Source organism: Corvus hawaiiensis, chromosome 18 (genome assembly GCF_020740725.1).
Source record: "Corvus hawaiiensis isolate bCorHaw1 chromosome 18, bCorHaw1.pri.cur, whole genome shotgun sequence".
Classification (NCBI taxonomy): Eukaryota; Metazoa; Chordata; class Aves; order Passeriformes; family Corvidae; genus Corvus; species Corvus hawaiiensis.
Window position 1 is genome coordinate 8,133,565 of NC_063230.1, and position 19,920 is coordinate 8,153,484.

General features: G+C 40.7%; 2 protein-coding genes and 1 non-coding gene across 3 annotated transcripts; 2 read left to right on the forward strand and 1 right to left on the reverse strand.

The window, feature by feature from the left end:
* Positions 1 to 429: 429 nt before the first annotated feature.
* Positions 430 to 7,503, reverse strand: TRMT2A (tRNA methyltransferase 2 homolog A). Its single transcript, XM_048322718.1, has 11 exons — positions 6,537 to 7,503; positions 5,725 to 5,833; positions 5,061 to 5,242; positions 4,084 to 4,198; positions 3,726 to 3,841; positions 3,039 to 3,150; positions 2,444 to 2,566; positions 2,080 to 2,155; positions 1,447 to 1,563; positions 1,133 to 1,229; positions 430 to 818 (listed from the first exon to the last, which is right to left on the reverse strand). The coding sequence occupies exons 1-11, from the start codon at positions 7,115 to 7,117 to the stop codon at positions 518 to 520; spliced, it is 1,929 nt and encodes a 642-aa protein (XP_048178675.1). The 5' UTR covers positions 7,118 to 7,503; the 3' UTR covers positions 430 to 517.
* A 124-nt stretch (positions 7,504 to 7,627) lies between these two features.
* Positions 7,628 to 17,542, forward strand: RANBP1 (RAN binding protein 1). The gene is made up of 6 exons (XM_048322719.1): positions 7,628 to 7,715; positions 9,498 to 9,634; positions 10,650 to 10,807; positions 12,602 to 12,730; positions 14,635 to 14,700; positions 15,630 to 17,542. The coding sequence occupies exons 1-6, from the start codon at positions 7,701 to 7,703 to the stop codon at positions 15,752 to 15,754; spliced, it is 630 nt and encodes a 209-aa protein (XP_048178676.1). The 5' UTR covers positions 7,628 to 7,700; the 3' UTR covers positions 15,755 to 17,542.
* LOC125335594 lies at positions 14,781 to 14,912 on the forward strand. The gene has a single exon (XR_007207495.1). It is a non-coding gene; the product is annotated as a small nucleolar RNA SNORA77 (small nucleolar RNA).
* Positions 17,543 to 19,920: the final 2,378 nt, after the last annotated feature.

Consider the following 19,920-nt stretch of genomic DNA (forward strand, 5'->3'; position numbering starts at 1 on the left):
ATTTTTATCAGATTGAGTGTGTTACTTCTTAGTGAAGATTTATGGAAGGGTTAAGGTTGCTGCTTACTGAAAAATGCAGCACAGTTTTGACAGGGTAGCAGAGCTGGATGAAATACTGACAAGTCCAGGTCCCTGTAACAGGATGACCTGCTCTGGGAATTGGGTGTGTCTCTATATTCATCTAGGCAGCAAGAGAAAAGCAGGATTTGGCCTAATTGTATGTAATATCCTGTCCCTGGAAGTGGTCAAGACCAGGTTCGATGGGGCTCTGAGCAACCTGGTCAAGTGGAAGGTGTCCCTGCCCCTGGCAGAGGGGTGGTTATGAGATGATCCTTAAGGTCCCTTCCAACACAAACCCTTCTGGGCTTCTGTGATAATGAATTTCATTCAAATTAGCATGATGAAATAATCTGGAAACCTTGCAACGACTCTGTTGTGCAGAGATTTATTACCTGGATGTTACAGAAGTGATGTTACTGACACAGTTAATAAGCAAAAGTAGTTTCTGCAAAGTCTCTCAGGAGTTAAGTGACCCCCTCTCTTGGACTGTAGTGTCCTCATCGCCAGCAGCTGCCTGGCTCCCCCCCTCCCTGGCTGCTGGGCTGATGCCATCCATGCCCTCGGAGCCACATGCTGCTGCTGTGATCTCACCGGCAGCGGGTGCTGCTGCTGCTGCAGAGCTGCCGTTGGCATATTCCACCCTCTCAAAGAAGATCAGTAACTCACAGTGCCTGGTCTGAGGGAACAGATCCACAGCCATGGCTCGCACGGGGCGGAAAGAGGCTCCTTTCACCCTGTTGGAAGGGGCCCGGCATAGGCTTGATGGGAAAGGGAAGGAAATGCAGAAAGAACTGTTAATATTTTAGTACACTGCTCATCACTGCTATTCTCAGAGAGGTTTTTCTTCCTCAAGCCTCAATTCCATGATCAGGTTATTCACTCCCCCTGATATTTCCGTTATAACTTGTGTATTGGGCAATACCATTCCAAGCCAGCTACTTCTGGTGCAAGGTAAGCCTCAAGGACCATGGCTTACAGAAAAAAAAATCCAGCAGTGCTCCCCCTCCTCAAAAAACACATCTTTTTCTTCTTTCTACATTTAGTAAATAAACTTAATGCAAGAAACACTCACTCCACAAAGTTATTCATTGCAGCTCTGGGATTGCAGGAGACATAGATGAGCTTCTTCAGCTGTTCAGCTCTTCTAAGGGCAAGAATTACCTTGGAATCTAGATGATCAAAACCACAACAGCTGTGTACCGGTTCTGTGTGCAGCACGAGCCTCACAGAAAAATGCCATGTTATACTCCAGCATGAACAAAACTGCTGCCATTTTGTTTCAAGCTATACCAGAAGCTTCCACTTACTTTATCCCAGTGGTGTTTTCTTCAGTTTCCCACCCAACACCCATCAAGACAATAGTTAAACCCTAACTGGTGAACTTACGCAGCCCTGCTCGCGGCGGATCTACAATCGTGATCAGGTTTTGCGGAGCTAAAACGTTCATCAGGGAAGGAACAATATCTTCTGCCTTCCCACAATAGAATTCAATATTACTCAGTTCTGTAAGAAAAAGAGAAGATGTTATCAGAGTACTTGTCTAGTCAAAGCAGCTTTCTGTTCTTCGCCTTGGATATTAAGTTCTGATGCCTCAGAAACTACAAATTGTTTAGTCTACCCTGAAATCAGTGTAATTTAAACAATCACAGTTAACTTCAGATAATTTAAACAACAGTAATTTGAGCATCTTCCATTATCTGGACTAAAGCAAGAGCCCACAAACACCAGCTATGGTCCTGTTTTCTTTAGGAAGGTAGCTTTAGGAACCTTTAGGAAGGTTTCATTTCATTTTTACCCTGAAATAAGTATTTTACTTTTAAATTTTAAAAAAAGCTGTTCAACTGGAAAATTGATCTCATAGGCTACCAAGGTATTTGTTTTCAAGTGATTAAGTGTTTAAACTGGACAAGATCACTATCAATAACATGTAATTCCAGGCTGCTTAGATAAGGTAAAGAGCAACTGGCTGTACAACTATTCTTTAACACACAAAGGCCTTAGCATTTCAGCTTAACTCACCATTAATCTGGGCATTTGCTTTGGCATCCTGCACAGCTTCTTGGCAGAGCTCAATTCCAATTACCTTCTTCACTCTCTGTAGAATCAAAGGAAAAAGATCCCTCTGTGATATGTATATGTAAATTTAACCATTTTTCATAGCATCAGCAATTAACAGGGACTTTGACTCCTACCTAGGCTGCTCACAAGGGTGAGCTTTCACAAGGATATGGTAAAGCAGCTGCAGGCAGTTCAATTACAAATTAATTTTAAAAATTAAGATATAATCTTTTGCATTTCACGTTCATTAGGTATTTTCTTTCCTTGCAGCCACAGTTAAAAATAGGTAAAAAGTAGCTTCTATCCAGGAAGGGAAATTGCCAACCTTTGCTAAAGAAATCCCAATGGTTCCTGTCCCACAACAGACGTCCAGCACAGTGCTCTCTTGGCTCAGTTGTACCCACTCCCCAATGGCAGCGTACAAAACTTCTGCAGCTTGTGTGTTCACCTGGGAAATTAAGTTTCCAATAGATCTACTTCTTCATAAATAGTAAATATGTTTTAATGAGTCTTAGTAAAGCATGTTTTCTTGTTTCAACAAAACAAATCATTATAAGTTAAAAATACATTTTAAAGTGTTGGAAGGGCAGAAATAAGTTTTGGGAAAGAAAACAAAAATTAGTAATACAAGACTCCTGAACTATATTATTGCATGTTCAGTGTTACAAAACGCTGCCAAGAAACAGGAGGAAAATGGTAATGAACTAGTAAATAGAAAAAGTTGTCTTCAATGTGCTCCCATCAAGCTTACAGTCATTGACTGCTTTTACAGCCAAACATAATACTTACTGGTATTTAATCACAACAAATATATAAAAGGTTAAATCTCTAAGTGAGTAACATCTTGTTCCACAGCATTAGTCAAGCTCAAGAGCATTCATGCAAATCCAGTTAAATGAGCAGCTTCACATCATCCTTACTTGAAAAAATGCATGAGGAGAAATTCTAAATTTTAGGCCAAGGAGTTCTTCATATATGTACTTATCACCAGCCACATGCTCCAAAGGCAAGTCTTCTAGATTGGGAGATTTCCTGGGAGTAAAGGAGGAATGGGGAGACAAAATAGAGAGGGGGAAACAAAACCAAAAAAAGAAGACAATTGTGTCACAATCTTTACCAAAGCTGTAGTCATCATAAAATTGTAGTACTACATCCTCATCAGTAACATTTATCAGCTGCTCTTAGAGACTCTCCTTGGCCATTGCTGTCTCAGAGTGCAAGGACCTTCACCATCTTGAGATGAAGATGGTGTGAGCCTTGTGCTCTAAGGAGGATGGGGAGATTGAAAAATTCACATAAATAGGGAAGAAAGGCAGAAGTTACTTGATAGTAATAAGCATTCATCTACTGCAGTAAACACTTCTACAGCTTGACAGCCAGCAATGGCCAGTGGGTTCACCCACTGAAACTCTAGCTGCCTTTTTCCAGAGAATGGGAAATTTCAGGAGTCTCTTGTGGAAAAGGTGAGTAACTTCAACAATTAGTAATAGTGCTGCTACTTCTATGAAGCAGACAAAACAAGGCTATGAAAGTGCTAACTGCTATTTTACAAACACCAAAAACCCAGCCACCACCAAAATCCGTCAAAGCAAAGTCAATGCCCTCACCTCTGTCCTTCCTCCACAAAGTACAGAGAAGTAACACCACTGCTCTTTCCCATCCCTTCTGTGAAGTATTTTGCCAGAGAGATTTTCAGGTCAGCTAGCTCTTCTTTACTCAATTTCTAAAGGTTTCATTTGAAAAAAGGAAAAATAATCATTTTAGTGATTTCAAGATAGGATTTAGTGTATGCCTTGTTCATTTCCATGTATCGGATTACTCAGAATAGAATCAGAGTGGTGATGCAAGGCAGACTACCCCAAGTAATTCTTCTATTTCTCTCTTGCATGCACAATTCACAAAATCAAATTGAAGTAGTTCTAAAGCTGTGAGTCTGGGCTGCACATTACGTATCAAGTGAAATACCTGAGGATTGAAATAAGCAATTGCCATGATATGGCCATTCCGGCTGGTCCGGACCGTGAGCTGCTTCCAGTGACCTTCGTAGGTTTCAGGACTGTACACTGAGTAAGGAGTTGACCTGTAATTTGCAGAAGCTCAGTTACTTATACAGAGAATTATTTTTTTGTGTAACATTAAACAGTTCATTGAATCAAAAGAAGGTCACTGCAAAGTGATGGAAAAAATGCTAAGTACAAACAGAGGGTACATTGATTTGTCAGGGAAAGAATGACTTCCACATCTCAACTAAGAAAGACTGATGGATAGGATCTCCTAAAGCAAAATAATCTGTCCCTCCTTCCCACAATCCTCTTACCCGTTTTAACCCATGCAAAATTACAGAGAGGCAAGAGGCAGCTTCTCACTGCATTCAGAGGGTGACATAACTTTTCATAATGCTTTCGTTAGCTTCTCTGCTTCATACCAAGTTCAAGTCTTCCATCTTCATGATTCTTCTGAGGTTTCCATTTCTGAGGATTTAACTGCTCTTTAATGCATCCCTTTTTCTAAAAAAGTACTCTTGCTTAATATGCAACTTTTGGTTTATTCCTTGCTGTAGGATGATTCTTCTCCTCATCCAAGGAAGCAATGGACCTTGGTTATTCAATTCCTCCTTTCAGAAGTGTTTTCCTGAGTACTTCTTTACAGTTAGTGGAAGAAACTCCTGAGTAACACAGACTTTTTCCTGTAGACTTACGTATCCCATTGCTTGCAATAAAGCTGTGTTCAGCTGGTACCTGTTCCCGCATCTCTGAGCAGCTGAGCAGGACCAAGGGAAAAACACCCCATGATCCAGGCACGAGGTGGAAACAAAGAATCGCTAGAATTTGAGACTGGTATATCTTAGATCTTAAAGCTCAGAACAAACACTAATTAAATTTAAAATATTTTTTATTAAGATATCAAAACCTTTATGGATAACTCATTTTACTTATGCTCACCTTATGTAGTCTTGGAAAGCTTTTACTACTTTTTTGGCAATAGCAGGAATGTGAATAGTATCAAATGGCTCCACTACAGCACATGTACCACCCTTATATTTGCCAAGACGACAACCCACAGTTTTGTCTTCTTGATTTACACCAATCCCAATCAAGAACTCACATTTGTTGCGATATTCAGTCTAGATTAAAATAAAGTTATGTAAGATATTTATACAGTATTTATTTGTACATGCCAAGTTTCTCCTGAAACAAATCTCATGTGGTTAAATGCATTTGAAAACAGACACAGAACATTTAGCTCATATAGAAGATACTCATGGATTTTGATGTGTGAACTAACAGTAGTAGTAAAAAAGTATTAGTAAATCTTGTTATTTAAAAAGCAAAACATTGCCTCTGTTGAGGAATGTATTAGCTTACAACACAGGCTTGCAAGGACAGTATATTTCTTTTAAAGTTAGAATATCCAGTTATCAATTTTTCTGCTTCCTGTAAATATTTCCACACAGTATTTACATGAAAGGCAACAACATCTAAAATTCATCATTTGTTACAAGATGAAGCTGAATACTCAGTTTGTCAACTGTCTCTCAAGACCAAATAATCAACATAACCCTCAGCTCATTAAGCCTGTTCCACACTTTACCTGAGATTACATTACCTGTAAGGGTGATGCTTTCACTCCCTCCACTGGGCAACATAATTTATTAAACTTCTGCTTCTGCAGGAACAACCAGGGTAATAAAGCTCTGTTGTTATTTCCTATTTCCCTGCCCAAACCAGAAACAAAAAGTGTAAAGCACACATTTAGAAAAATTGAGGTCAAGAGTTGCACAAGACTTTTTTTTCTATAGAGCACAAAAAAGAATCAGTTTATCACATGGAAGTGTTTCTTCCAAAATTTTTTAACGGGCAAACCCTCTCCAGCTTTGTAAGAGCTGTAACCTGAAAAAATAAGGGTTAAATATAGTTATAATGGTTATGTACTGGATTTATCAATGTATCCATGCATGATAAAGAATGCCAGTTTTATCCAAGGCAAGAAACAGAAGTGATACTTTGATCTCCAAAGACCAGGCATAAAATTTTAAGGGGATTTAAAAAGAGAAAATCCTAGTAGTAATTTCCCACCTCTACAGATTGATGCTCTCTTACACCATGTGACAATGCCATTTTTTTAAGGGCACAAACATCCTTCTGCTTATGGAACAACAGACTTTAAAACCAATCCCCCTTCATTAAGCCATCTTTTGAAGGTGACCAAGAACATCAATAGCAAGTTTTGTTAGATGGAACAGCTTTTAGGCTGCAGCATCGCAGATTATCTTGTAAGTAGTTTGACTGGGGATCCGAGTTTTGACCTACCTCTAACTCACTTCAGTTTAGAGGTTTGCTTTGTCAATTGGTGTGAATTTAGCTATATCCCATCATAAGGCCAAGTCTTGTACACATTACGTTACAAACAGGAATTACTTTGTCAGCTTCTGCAGCACTTGCTCGCACTCCTGCTTCTTCTGGGCCAGCTGCTCCTCGTAGGGCACGTTCCACAACGGGGTCACCACATCCGCGATCCGCTTGCTCAGAGGCTCCTCTCCGGAGGGAGCCGGACGCTTCGCCTCTCCCTGCTCCGAATCCTCTTCTTGCTTCCTTTTCTTGGCGATGGGGTCGGCTTTGGGCTTGGCCAGGCGCACGCTGAGGTGGCGGCTCTTCCAGAGCGCGCCGTGCAGCACCTGCATGGCCTTGTCCCGCTCCTCCTCGCTCTTGAACGTCACGAAGGCGAACGTCTGCTTCCCAAAGAGTTTTATCTTGTGAGGATTGAGCCCGTACTTGGCAAGGAACTTTTTCACGTCATTAAACCCAATGTATTTGGGCAGGTTCTGTATCTCTACTTTATAGATCTCGGAGGTGAACAAGTCTCCCTTAATATATCTATATACGTCGGGGCTCTCCGCGGGGTCTTCCCCGGCCTGGCTGTCCCGCTGAGCCCCATCTCCAGCCTCCGCCACAGGAGCCGTTTCGCGGTCGGGGCCGCAGCGCTCGCATTCCTCCGCCATAGTCCCGCCAGCCCTCAGCCACCCCGCGCACCTCCTGGGGCGGGGCCGTAGCCTCCCGGACGGGCCGCTGCGAGGAGGGTGACGGCAGAGAAAGGATCTGGTTGTTTTTTAAGCGCTGCCCCTCAGCGCTGCCGCTCCCCGCGCCCGGGAGCACCTGCGGCTCTTAAACATATGAAAACCAGCAGCTTACACATCACCCCTGCCCTCCCGCGGGCGCCATCTTGAGCCGGGACGCGGGCGGTCGCCGCCATGGCGCGGGGGGTGATGGGAAAAGCGCCTGGGAAACGGGACAACAAAAACGCTTCTCGGGGGGCGGGAGGGGCCGCGCCGCTGGTCGGTACCGGGGGTCGGTGGCAGGGCCGGTACCGGGGCCAGTTCCGGGGGCCCGTGGGGGGATCGGTGTGATGGGGCCGGGGCGGGCGGTGCTCTGCCCGCGCCGGGGGCGGGGCACGAGCGCGGGGCTGAGAGGGAGCGGGCGTTTCCCATCGTGCCTTGCGGCGGCGCGGCGCGGGCTGCGGGAATGAGGTAAAGGCAGGCGGGGCGCGCGGCAGGAAGCGGCGAGCGGAGCGCGGCGAGCGGGCCCATGGCGGACACGGCGGTGAGGGGCGGCCGCAGGCCGGCGGCCGGGCCGGGAACGGCGGGGGGGGAAGGGGCGGCACCGAGGGCCGGGGCGGGAGAGTAACGGAAACAGGTGGGGCCCGGGCGGGGGGGGCTGAGGCGGGCGGGGGGAGCCGAGGTCGGGCAGGGCCCGGGGGGACGGACGCTGGGCCTTGCTGGAGGCTGGAGCGGCCGCGCCCGCGGGGCCGGCGGTTTGCGGCCCTTCCGGGCACGTGCGGCTCCTCGGGCTGGCCCCTCCACCCGCCTCTGCCGTTCCCCGGCATGAGGGAGCCCGAGCGACCCGGGATCTTTCGGGTGCTCCTTCTCCCCGTTTCCCTTCTTTCTTTTTCTCCTCCCTCTTTCCGCCCCTCCCCCGGCCCGCTGGCCGGACCCCTCGTGCTACAGCAGTTCCCCACGTGCTTTATATCGCGGCAGGGCGGGATCGTATCGTGATAACGGGATCCACGTTCTCGCATGTGGCTGCTGTGAATCGTGCATTTCTCATGGTCTGTGTAATTAATTGCTCAGGCGCAGAACGCACCATGAGTTACCAGGAGGGATGTGCTACTTACACAGGAAGATACAATGTATAAAAGTTTAGCTAACGTTTCTTGTCCTGTTTTTCGGAAACATGTGACGTAACGCCTTTCTCGCTTTTTTTTTTACATGTTGGAACGCCGGGGACATAAAACTGGCGATAGCTTGTGTGATGTTGTTGATACAACTAGACTTTATTTTGCAACATTTTTTACCTAATTTTCCCCTGTCCCCTCTTTTTTCTTTTGTTTACTATGTAGTAAAAATAGACTGCTTTATTTCAGTGGCTTTATGCACAAGTTGTGTGTACCTGCTCTATAAAGGACATTGTGAATAGAGCCTGTAAGAGCGGACTCTTCCATTTGTAAAGTAAAAATATTATTTAAATGTCTTCGATGTATAGACTGTTTTTCCTTTCTGGTACTCAAGCAGCAACAAAAAACCCCAAACCCAAATCAGTTCCCTTGACCTGAGATAGCTGCTTTGTGGCTTTGTTAAACTTGCATATGAATCTCCCTCCTAGGCTTGTGTGCTGAGTGCTTCTTAGCAGTCCATATGTATGAAGTACTAGAGATGTTTATTATTTACCTACTAGTCACTTAGTAAAAACCATTCTTAAGCTTAATGAATGCTCTGACAGATTCCTAAAGAACTTAAATAGGAAATATTATTTTGGCCATGTACCTGTAACCTAAAGTTCCTTGAGGAGTCTTAAAACAAGAAACCTAAATTATTTCATGAGTGTTACAGCTCTGTCTCATAATATCTTTGACTGTGGGTGATTCTAATACATAAGACCGAATTATGAACTTGAGATGATGCAATGTGTCCCTTAAGCTGGGTTAGGTGGTTGCTTTGATGTTGTGTGGGGTTTTTTTTCTAATTTTCCCATTAACAGTGGGTCATTAGGCACTAAAGAAATAGTAGGGCTTTAGTAGCATAAAACACATTGCATAGGAAAAATTGTTGAAGAAATTATTTTTCCATAACCAAGAGCTATTGCTCCAAGGCCAAGCCTCCACACAATTCATGAGTTGTAGGATTAAAACACCTAGCACTGGATGAGCACCTTTTTGTTTCTTAGTGTAACTGTATGTTGACTTGGAAGTCCTTTGTTTTCAGGTATAATGGTATTTCAGTTACTAAGATCTAGTTGCTGAAAAGTGATACATGTTTTAAACACAGATATGAGTACTTCAGGGTTTGGGTACATAGCAAGTTTGTGTTTTGATTTTTTACTCCTCAGGAAGCACATGAGGAGCATGATACTTCTACTGAAAATGCAGATGATTCTAACCACGATCCTCAGTTTGAGCCCATAGTTTCCCTTCCAGAGCAAGAAATAAAAACTCTGGAAGAGGATGAGGAAGAACTCTTTAAGATGTAAGTAGAATATTTCTCTCTATTATGTGCGCGTTCATTAGGCTTAAACTTGACAGTGTTTATAAGAAGCTGCATAACTTGTAGCAATCTCTGTACGAAGGGGTAATCTAACTTGCTTGGCCTGCACTGTGATGGCCGAGATTGAGTGGGGGGCAGTTGATAATTGCCCCAAGGAAATGAAGTCTGGAACCATAGAAGGGAGCTGATAGTACAAATCTGGCTTTAGCATTGTTTAACATAAAAGAAAACAACAACTTAGGTAACAATTATTGAAATTGTGATCACAGAGTATGAAACAAGTGTCTTGGGAGGAAAGAAATGAGATGTATATGATGTTGCTGCCATGCATCCCTAGGTAAAGGGTGATGTACAAGGTGCTGAAATAATAAAAACAACAGCTGCAGTACAGTATTGGGGCATCTGTGGCATTTCCTGTCTGTTGTCCTCAACATAGTTTATCCTTAGATTATGCTTATTGTCAGATCAGGAGAGCTTGATCTTTCTGAAGAAAAATGTAGCCTAAAGGCTTAAGAAATGTTTTGAATTTGATCCCTGATGTGCTTGCTTTAAATAGGTTTAAAAAATTCTGCTTTTACTTAATCAACGAATGGTATTGCTCATCTGGAAGAGAGATTTGAGTTCTCCATATACAGATTCTGGTAATACCTAAAGTGATGGTCAGTTTCTAACAGGTAGTATGGTGAACTCTGGCTTTAGCAAAACCTGTTAATTAGCTACCTGAATTTAAAAGGTTGCCTACACCAAATATGTTTATCATTCCCTAAGAGTGTCCAGAATTTTAGTACAGTCATTACATAATTCCTAATGCTCTCTTACTAGATTTTAATTTATCATATCAGTTTCTAAATGTGTATATTGAAGTTGAACAGAGAGTCTTATAAAAGGAATTGTTTTCTTCCTCTGTGTGTCTTATAAAAAGAACTGTCCTATCAGGTGTGGTGTTTTAATAAATGTTTTAATACATGGAGGCTCATTAAATCTTTTGTTCTCCAAGGCGAGCGAAGCTCTTCCGGTTTGCATCTGAGAATGACCTTCCAGAGTGGAAAGAACGAGGAACTGGTGATGTGAAGCTCCTGAAACACAAGGAGAAGGGAACAATTCGCCTCCTCATGCGGAGGGATAAAACCCTAAAAATCTGTGCAAACCATTACAGTATGTTATACATTGCTATTGCTATACTTATTCTTGTTTGAAAAAATAAGCTTGTAGAAATTCAGTATGGTTGTCTCCTGCTGTTCATACAAGGTTTCAGGTATCAAAAACCATGAGGGGTTATTTTTATTAATGGAAGGAAGCTGAAGCTTTTTTCCCTCAGAGCCTGATACTGCTCTAATACTAACTAAAGTCACTTTAAAATTTAGCTGTGATAGATGGGCATTATATGATTGCTTCCAATGGGTGTGGTTTATTTTAATGATTAATAGAGTGTAGAACATGTAGGCCTTAATACTGTTTGGAATAAGAATTTAATGTATGCTGGCTTGCTTTTGTAAAAGAGTGAGAAAAAACATGATCTAATAATTTACTACTTGGAGCTAAATGTTTGAATTGCTGGAACCAATCCCTTAACCATCAGAAAACAGACTGAGGTGCTAAGCTAATCTGAGTTTACCTTTCTCTGCTTGTGAAATAAACTGAAATGAACATGTTATATTGGGCTGACTCATTCAAAAAAGAAACCTCTTTGAATAAAAAAAAAACCATGAAAGAGCAAGACAAACTTGAAAGTCAGCACAACTCGCAACAAGCAGACTAATATGGTGATACTGGCTTGCTTTGGCGATACTCAGGTTTTTATATGAGGAGTATATAATGTTCTGTGGAGTTGAACTACATTTATATAACTTGAAATAAGAAGTAGCTTAATGCAAAGCTCAATAGTGCTTGTTTTCTTGGGTAGATCCCTTCAGAAATCAAAGTGTTCAGAGGAGACAGGTGTTTAGTAAAAGAAACGGCAAATATGAAAGCAGTGTAGTCACCAACCAGCAGGAATAAACCTTTTGTTTAGGGAAATAAATGTTGCACATATGCAAAACAGAATTGATGAATTTGTAGTATTCATGTCAAAAGTTGTTTAGGGTTTTTTCGTGGAAAAGCTGCTCTCCATATAGACTTGTTTATTGAATTTATGCTGACTCACAGTCAGACAAAAGGACTCTCTTCATTTTTGCAGAGCATTAAATGGAGCAAAATGTATTTTGATCTCTAGATTTTAAAAATGCAGGGAAGGGAGTAGACTCTTCAGATTTCTCCTGAACTAGACAGGACCCAGAAAAAAAGCCCTGCTTATACTTTGCATGTCTGTAATGTACAAAGTCTTAAGGTTCTGTGGGAAGTAACCTTTCAACTTCTCGAGTCAGTCAGGTGAGGTAATTGTAGTGTCTTGGTGGGAAAGGGCCCCCTTTACTGGAAGGGAGCAAACAGATTGAAAATACACTGAACACTTTGCAGCACTGCAGAATTCTGTAATATCTTGTAGTACAGTTTTAAAATGATGGGAGAGAGAATTAACCTGATGACTAATTGTAGGAATAGTGTTTTTTAAAATTAATTTTGGTAGTAGTTTCGGTGTGCAAAAGAAGAATGAGTGTTGTTTGTCTGGATGCCTTTTCCTCCTAAATCATTTGCCTGTACTTCAGAGCTGTGCTCAGTGATTGCATGTCTTAGTATCACAGTCATCTGTTTTAAACAAAAATTGAATTAAACTCTCTTTCCTAACAGTAGTGAATCCAGCATCCTCTCACACAGTAACGGTCTTGCATCATTTTATTTGACAGTGTAAGGAAAAATACACATGGGCACCATTGTCTTGTACTTATCCCAGAGAAATTCTGTGTCAAGTGCTTTACGTAACCATCGCAGCCCGTTGTCACTGAGATTTATGGAGGCTGATGTGGAAAACATTTACTATTGTGCTCTGTACATCTTTTAATGCTTTCCTTTCAGTCACACCCTTAATGGAGCTGAAGCCTAACGCTGGGAGCGACAGGGCATGGGTCTGGAACACACATGCTGACTTTGCAGATGAAAGTCCCAAGCCCGAACTTCTGGCAATCCGATTTCTAAACGCAGAGAGTGAGTGGACTGGCACTGAACTTACACTGATTGTAAACTGTTATGTTACCCTGCTTGCCTGAATACTGCTCTAAACCATTGTTGGAGACATGCTGTATCTCACTCCTTTGTGGTAGTGTTAGCTAATTAATTCTTTATCTGAGAGAAGTTTGTTAATCACTTAACCACATCTGTTGACAAACAGTGAAGTAATTAGGTCTGCAGTAATATTTGTACTGTTTCTGCCCTAGGCCCTTTTTTAACATAAACCATTTCATGTAAGTGCAATGCCAATTAGAATAAAACTAAAAGCAGTTAAGAGATTCATGTGCAGCTTACTTTCATTTAATTCAGGTGCTCAATTGTAGTTAAGATTAGATTTTTGCATTAGAAACAAGGAAATCCTGACCTGATATTTCTGGTCCGTCTGCATTAGCAGAACATCTGGGTTGGTTTTTTTCTAATGAAGTATGTAGTATCTTTGTTTTGATTAAATGGAACCCTCAGTGAAAAGTGCTACTCAGACCCATCAAACTAGTCGGTGGCTTTTTCTGGAGTGACTACACCGAGTACCAGAACAGTAACTAGTAATGGATCAGCTGGGATTAAATCAAAGAAGTGTTTATGGGCAGAGGGGGTTTATGTTGTTTTGTTGTTGGTTTGGTTGGGTTTTTTTTAAAGAAGCAAAATGAAAAAGTGTTGCATTTCTTGCTTTACAATTTGCCACACAAGTTTAGTGTGTTAGCTTCCTTTTCTCCCTACATACTAGATGGATCATAAAGTGGTTGTGTATTTTAAAACTTGATGGATTTGACTGCATCAGGAAAGAACTTAGTATATCTTTTTCCTTTGCCTTAAGTCTCCAGTGTTATATTGTTTAGTTAGACAAACCTTTCTGGTCCACCTGCTTAGTGCTTGCTTCATGATCAAGAAGGAAATTAAAGGCTAACTGTTTGCTCATCTCTGAGAAGTCTTTCCCTCTTTCTGGTAGAGGCTGTTCAGCTTATTGAATGTTCTGCCTTAAAGGAGTACTCCTTTCTTCCTGTTTGCCCTTTGCAGTACTGACTAAGCAGATGACAGGTGAAGAGACATAAGTTTGTCCTTCAGGTGTCTCTCCTGTTTGAGATGCTTGAAAAGGAATCGATACAAACACTTCCTGGACCAGTTACAAAGTGCCTTCAGAATGCCTGTGGGGCAACAGTGACCTCCTGTGGTCAGCCAGACCAGCCTGGGATAGCAGGCTAGTACCACCTTGGTCGTTCTGCTGTCAGGAAGCTCCTTGGCCAGTCTCTTGTTGCTTGTATTACTTGTGTAGAAACATTACTGAAATTTGATCAACTGCTTGGAATGGTTGTTGAATTGAGTGGTGGCTTAGAATGTAATGAAGATTATGCATTGTCGGCTTTTGTAGTGAGGAATAGCCCTTTGGTACAGAGTCTGAATGCTGTACTGGTGAAACAGGCATTATCTTCCTTTGCTGATGCTTAGAACCCCAGTTATGGTCAGGTTGTGGAAAACTCTTGGGGTATAATGTAGCTGGCAAGGATAGCAGTTCAAAGCTAATCTTCAGTCTTCTGCATACGTATAGTTGTATTAGCAGTCTCTGACATCGTATTCCTATTCCTTTAGGCTACAGACAGCTGGGAGTTGCAATAACTACAGAACAGCTCCTGCTGGCATTACATTTTGAGTATCTTGCAAAATAAGCCGCTTTAGTAAACTTGCTGAAGAAGATAAATTGCTGTCGCACAAAGATGCGATTGAAGAATTTTGCATCTTGTATGATTTACTAGACTACTTCATAAGTCCCTAAAAATTTTGTTTACACAAAGCTTCTCCTGGGGTATCTTTCTTCCAGATTAGAAGTATTCAATGTTGTGAGGCAGTAAAAGTAATGAAAAAATATTTTATCTTTACTGAAACAGATGCACAGAAATTCAAGGCAAAATTTGAAGAATGCAGGAACGAAGTAGGCAAGAAAGCAAAGAAAGGTAAGGTAGTCTCAGTGTAACTCGGTGCCACATTTCTGAGCTGTGTGAGTGGTTGCAGTACCCTGGAGTGTCGTGTTCCAGCAGACTCACTCTGTGCTGAACTGCAGCCTTCAGTTCAGGTGCTTTTCTGTCTGCGAGAGTAAGAGCTCACAGGAGTGACGATGGCCTTCTTTCCTGTAGAAGGCTGTTACAGTTGCTGTTGGGACATCGCTGCTTTGGAAAGGCTACCAAGGAAGTATTTGTGGCTTATAGTACACAAATGAACTGTGAACACTGCAGCCACAGTGCTCTTTCTTCCTTGCAGGTCCCTTTCCCAAATTTCACAAATGTATAATCATGCAAGTATAATATTTAATGTTTTCTTATAGCTGTTAATGTGTATGAAGTTGTTCACAAGTCTCTAATAGATTATTGCACTTCCCTTTAGAATTGCCTGTGTGACAAGGTGTCCCACCATGTAAATGTAATAAACATTTCCATCTTTCTTAAGAACAAACTACCGCAGTCAATGTTCTTCGAGATACTTAGATTGGAGTTTTCCAGTCTTAAGAATTCCTATTCCCCAATTTCAAACTGGAGAACTTGGCTTTGCTTTTTTTGGTTAAGATGACAAGAAGCTAAGGACTTGTCTGGATACTTTATTGGTAGCAGCACAGCTGGCCAGATGTTACACACTGCTCAGTCCCTGTGATTAAGCCCTTATGCAGTGATTAACATATACGAGTGGTATTTCTTGAATTCTGACATCTGAAGTAATTACCAGAGGAAAAGATATGGAATGAGTCACTCCAGTGGTCAGTGAAGAATATCTTAATTTTTGTCCAATACCAGCTGTCTCTCCCCACCCCCCTCACCCTCTGTCTTTACTCTTTCTAACAGGGAAATCCATTACTGCCTGTATGTAACATTTTTCCTAACCAATCTTTTAGCAGGCACAGACAAAAACGATAGTGCTGATAAAGTTGCTGAAAAACTAGAAGAGCTTTCTGTAAAAGAAGAGAGCAGAGAATCTGAGAAGAAAGAGACCAAGGAAAAAACTGAAGAAAAGCAATAAAATCATCCTGGGCCTTGCAGTTTTTCCTTTACTTTTTTCTTTTTTTCTTTTCCTTTTTTTTGGGTTTTTTTGGTTGGTTTTTTTTTTTTTTTTTAATTTTTACAAGGAACTTTATATGGAACTGAATTCAACATTCACATTGTTTTTTCTAAGCTTTTGCCCTTTGGAAGGTGTCTTCAGAAAAATTCATTCCCCAGTCATGAAAATGTACTGTGCTAACTTTCTTTTCCATAGTGGAAACACTTATTTATAGTCATCCAAAAGAGTGAATAAAACAAACTTGAAAACCGCATCAGGGGACAGAACTGAGTTTTCTGTATACTGTAAAGGCTTATGAATACACATGTTTAATTGAGCTACATATCATCATTCCTGTGGATTAAGTAGGTTAACAGACTTTGTCAGCAGGGAAGATTAGGATTGCATTTGTGTTTCTTGTATGGCTTCTAAACTGTAATGTAACAGACCTTTCACACCTGCTGCTGTGTGTACCTGAGCAGGGAATGTGCCTGTGCTTCTTGAAACACAGCAGACTTCTGGAATCAGGCAGTAAGAGCATTTCTGGCACACTGTTGATGATGATCCATCAGACAGTGAAAATAAAGGTGGGGGACAAATATGTATTATGTCAGATTTGAGAAGCATTTCCCTCTTACAAAACAAAATCTGTGCTTCCCCCTGCCCCAAATTTGTTAATAGTACAAAGGCTTGATTCCAGCAGACAGTTCCTGCTGTTGTCCCAGATCTTCCATGGTGTGCTGTTTGCTGACTGAAGGCAGCAGCAGCAGCAGCCTGTTACGCTGAGGTGTATGCAAAGGAATCTGAGCTGTTTGAGTACCTTCCTGTGACATTCCCCTTGCCAGCCTGTTGTTGTTATAGGTCTAAAATGTATAAGCTTTTTTCCCAGGGCTTTGGAGCTCATTGTTTTTACAAACTAGAGGAGTTTTGAACTTCTCAGATGCTTGGTAGGGAGGCTGTCCCTCTTGGAGAGCAGCAGTCTGGAATTCATTTTGGAACAGTTAATTATGATGCACATGCTTGAGGGACACCCTCCTTGCCAGAATGGGCAAATTGATCAAATCTCTTCCCTGCAAATGTTTTTAGTTTATCCAATTTCAAATTAGTGCTAGAGAGTAAGAAAATAAACTTTAGTAAGCAATAAAATCAACAGAATTAAGTCTAATAGATAAATTGAATTTTGTTGTTAAACACTAATACAAGGATTGTGTTAGGATAGAGATGAAATTTTATAATAGTTTCCAAAATAATTATGAAAACTGGACAAAACTTGCTAAACTGTAAGACTGAATGATGTTAACATGGGATAGCAAGACCTTTTTGTCTTCATAAAGAGGCTTTTAGCTCAGTCAGGTTCTGCAGTGTACCTGAGGAAAATATATTTTTTAAAAAAAAAAAAATCACGTCTTTTTTCTTAGCACTGCCTTTTGATGCTACAGTGAACGAGTCTTAAATCTGGAACTGTAATTCAGGTACTCACTTCATTCAAACAAAATAATTCCTTTGGTGTTTTGCACGTTCCCCTTGAACTACAGCAGATATCAAAAGTCTGTTAATTAACGAAGATGGTTGAAAGGCAAAACAAAATGCTCTTTAGTGTTTCTGGTTTGGAAATAACAAGACAAAGCTATTTTGAAGTATTTAACATTTGAATGTAAAAGCCAAATCTTTATCCATGAATCATTGTAAATGATCTGATAATGTCAAACTGTGTCTAAATTGATAGAAATGACTTAAAAATTTCAAAATAAACTTAAATTTTCATTTAAAGGATTTGCTTTTTATTTTGAGAACTCATACTGGGAATGCATTTTTAGTCTTCAGGGGCAAAGTGATGAAGGCAGCAAAATGGGTGAGTTGCATTTCACTGTCAAACATTGTACAGAAGAGGGGGGGCAGCACCTGAATGACTTAATTTGTCTTAATATTGGTTATTGATGACTCCTGCTTAATGTTATTACCCTCTCTTCCCCTCTTACTTCAGCATCCTTAAATGACTTCAAGACATTTCCATTCCTGTTTAAGTTAACTGATCTGTGTTTACAGTTCATGGATTGCAACCATCCTTGCAAGTCTGCAGTCTCAAAGAGCAAAGTTAAGAGAGACCACTCAGTAAAATCATTTCTCTAGGTAACATTGGGCTGAAGAATATTTTAGTCCTCTAAACTAAAGGATGCTCAGTCAATATTCTGGTTGCTTTAGCTGTTCAACACATTAAAAAGCAGTAAGTATTTTTAAAATTATCTCGGTGAAATAAGACCTTTTTTTTTTTTTGTACAAGTTATTCTAATGATTAAACTTTCCTACAGGTAAGGTAGGCTGCCAAGTGAAGATTTTTTAAAAGCTTTATTCCATGTTTGATAAAGAAGGAAAATACAATAGGGTTAGTAAAGCACTGTTGGGTGCTAAAGTCTGCAATTTGTACAAATTTTCTGCTTGCTTCAGGTTTAGAAAGATGCTATATAGCCAGGCTTAATGACCCAGCCTTTGATGGTACTAATGGTTTTGTGTATATGCTGAATGGATGAATGTCTGAGGATTCCTGAGTGATGAATTCAACTTAGAAATTGTTAACTGTGGACAAGCATCAAAAGAATACCTTCTTAACAGGTAGTTCAGGTCTTAAAGAAGTCTACTTATTATAGAAATGAATTTAAAATAGTTCTCTCTAGATTCCATGTTAATTATTTTGAAGACTACACTAATCTGTTGGGGGTTTTTTTCTCCAGGAGTAAGTTTGTATTAATGATACTAAATCTCTCATTCACAAATTGCAAACACTCCCAATTTGTTGTTTTAACACTAAATGTCGATATTTTTTTTCCTGTATAATAAGGTAGCTTGTATCAAACACAAGTTCTCAGTGATACCAAAAACTCAGAAAATTAAAATTCTTCGCAACGCTATGCAGATAGGAGAATGTTGTAAATTCTTAATTTTGATGCAACGTGCTTAAAGCTGTATGTAAAGGGGAAAAAAAATCAGTCTGAGTAGTTCTTTGGATTTTGTTGCTAAGAGTTGTTACCTCTTTGAGAGTGTTGTGTCCTCTGGTGGATGCTGTGTGTGGATCACAATGAGTTGTGCTGAACTCTGATGCCCCTCAGCAATGCTGGGCCTTGTGCTGCTCCATCTCGGTGCATTCCTTCACATAATTCAGTGAAAAACTTAAATGTTGCTAGAAACTTTTCTCTAAAGAAAAGACTCCGAATCAGAGTTCAGAAAACTCAGCTTGGCACCTCAGTAATATTAAATTGCACCTATTTGTGTAGAAATGGAGACAGTGGTGGAGATTACATTATAAACTGCCCTGCTGGTTCTTGATCTGTACAAATTGCCATTGGCTTTCAGTGCCAAGTCCTTAAACAGTGGGTGGTTATTTTAACAACCCTAAACCTCTCCAGTTAACTTCCCTTTGCTGTCTTTATTTATGCCCTCCTGTTCCCAGGACACCCATCTGTCCTGGCTGCTCCAGGTTGTTTCTAGCAAGCTGTATTTTCTGAGGTGTCCATGGCAAGCCAATGTCTTAATTTTGATTAGCCAAACTAATTTCAAAGTGTTTTTACATTGCTGAGTTCATGTGTAAACTTACACTAGTTCAGTGAAGTGAGGTGTGTATAAAGGATTTTATTTTATTTTATGATGGTTTATTTAGGATCTATTTTAAAGGTCTTCCTAATTAGATTTAGCTAGAATTACTCTTGAAAATAGAAAGAAAAGGAATTACCAGTTTTTTACCAACCTTAGCTAAATCTTTGACAGTATCATTTTCAGAGTAAGAAGCTAAGGAAAACTTAACTGCAACAGATCAGAAGTGGTTTGCTTGATGAAGAAAAGTTTGAAATGATCAGCTGTAGAATGGATTCTACATGCAAGTGATTTGTCAAGACTCTAGTGCTTGTGAAAACAAGGTGCTTCTCAAGTAAGCAGCTTGAGCAAGTAAGAATAAGGAAATAAATCTTGAGGCTGTGAAAACTGACAAGCACAGGAGCAAAAATCTTCCTAATATTTAAGAGCTGAGTAGTGTTAGTACCTACAGCTATGCATTAGATTTATGCCCACTGTATTTTTATAATATGCAAATTTAAGTATGGAATATCTGTCCACTTAAGTCACATTAGACACCAACCACTGACTTAAGACCTGTTCAT

Coding starts and splice junctions, on each gene's coding strand:
- TRMT2A (XM_048322718.1), bottom strand. CDS start 7,117: ATGGCGGAGGAATGCGAGCGCTGCGGCCCCGACCGCGAAACGGCTCCT. Junction 5,834..6,536: donor GTGCTGCAGAAGCTGACAAA/GTAATTCCTGTT, acceptor TGGTTTGGGCAG/GGAAATAGGAAATAACAACA. Junction 1,230..1,446: donor TCCGCCGCGAGCAGGGCTGC/GTAAGTTCACCA, acceptor TTGATCATCTAG/ATTCCAAGGTAATTCTTGCC.
- RANBP1 (XM_048322719.1), top strand. Junction 9,635..10,649: donor GAGGAAGAACTCTTTAAGAT/GTAAGTAGAATA, acceptor TTGTTCTCCAAG/GCGAGCGAAGCTCTTCCGGT. Junction 10,808..12,601: donor AATCTGTGCAAACCATTACA/GTATGTTATACA, acceptor CTTTCCTTTCAG/TCACACCCTTAATGGAGCTG.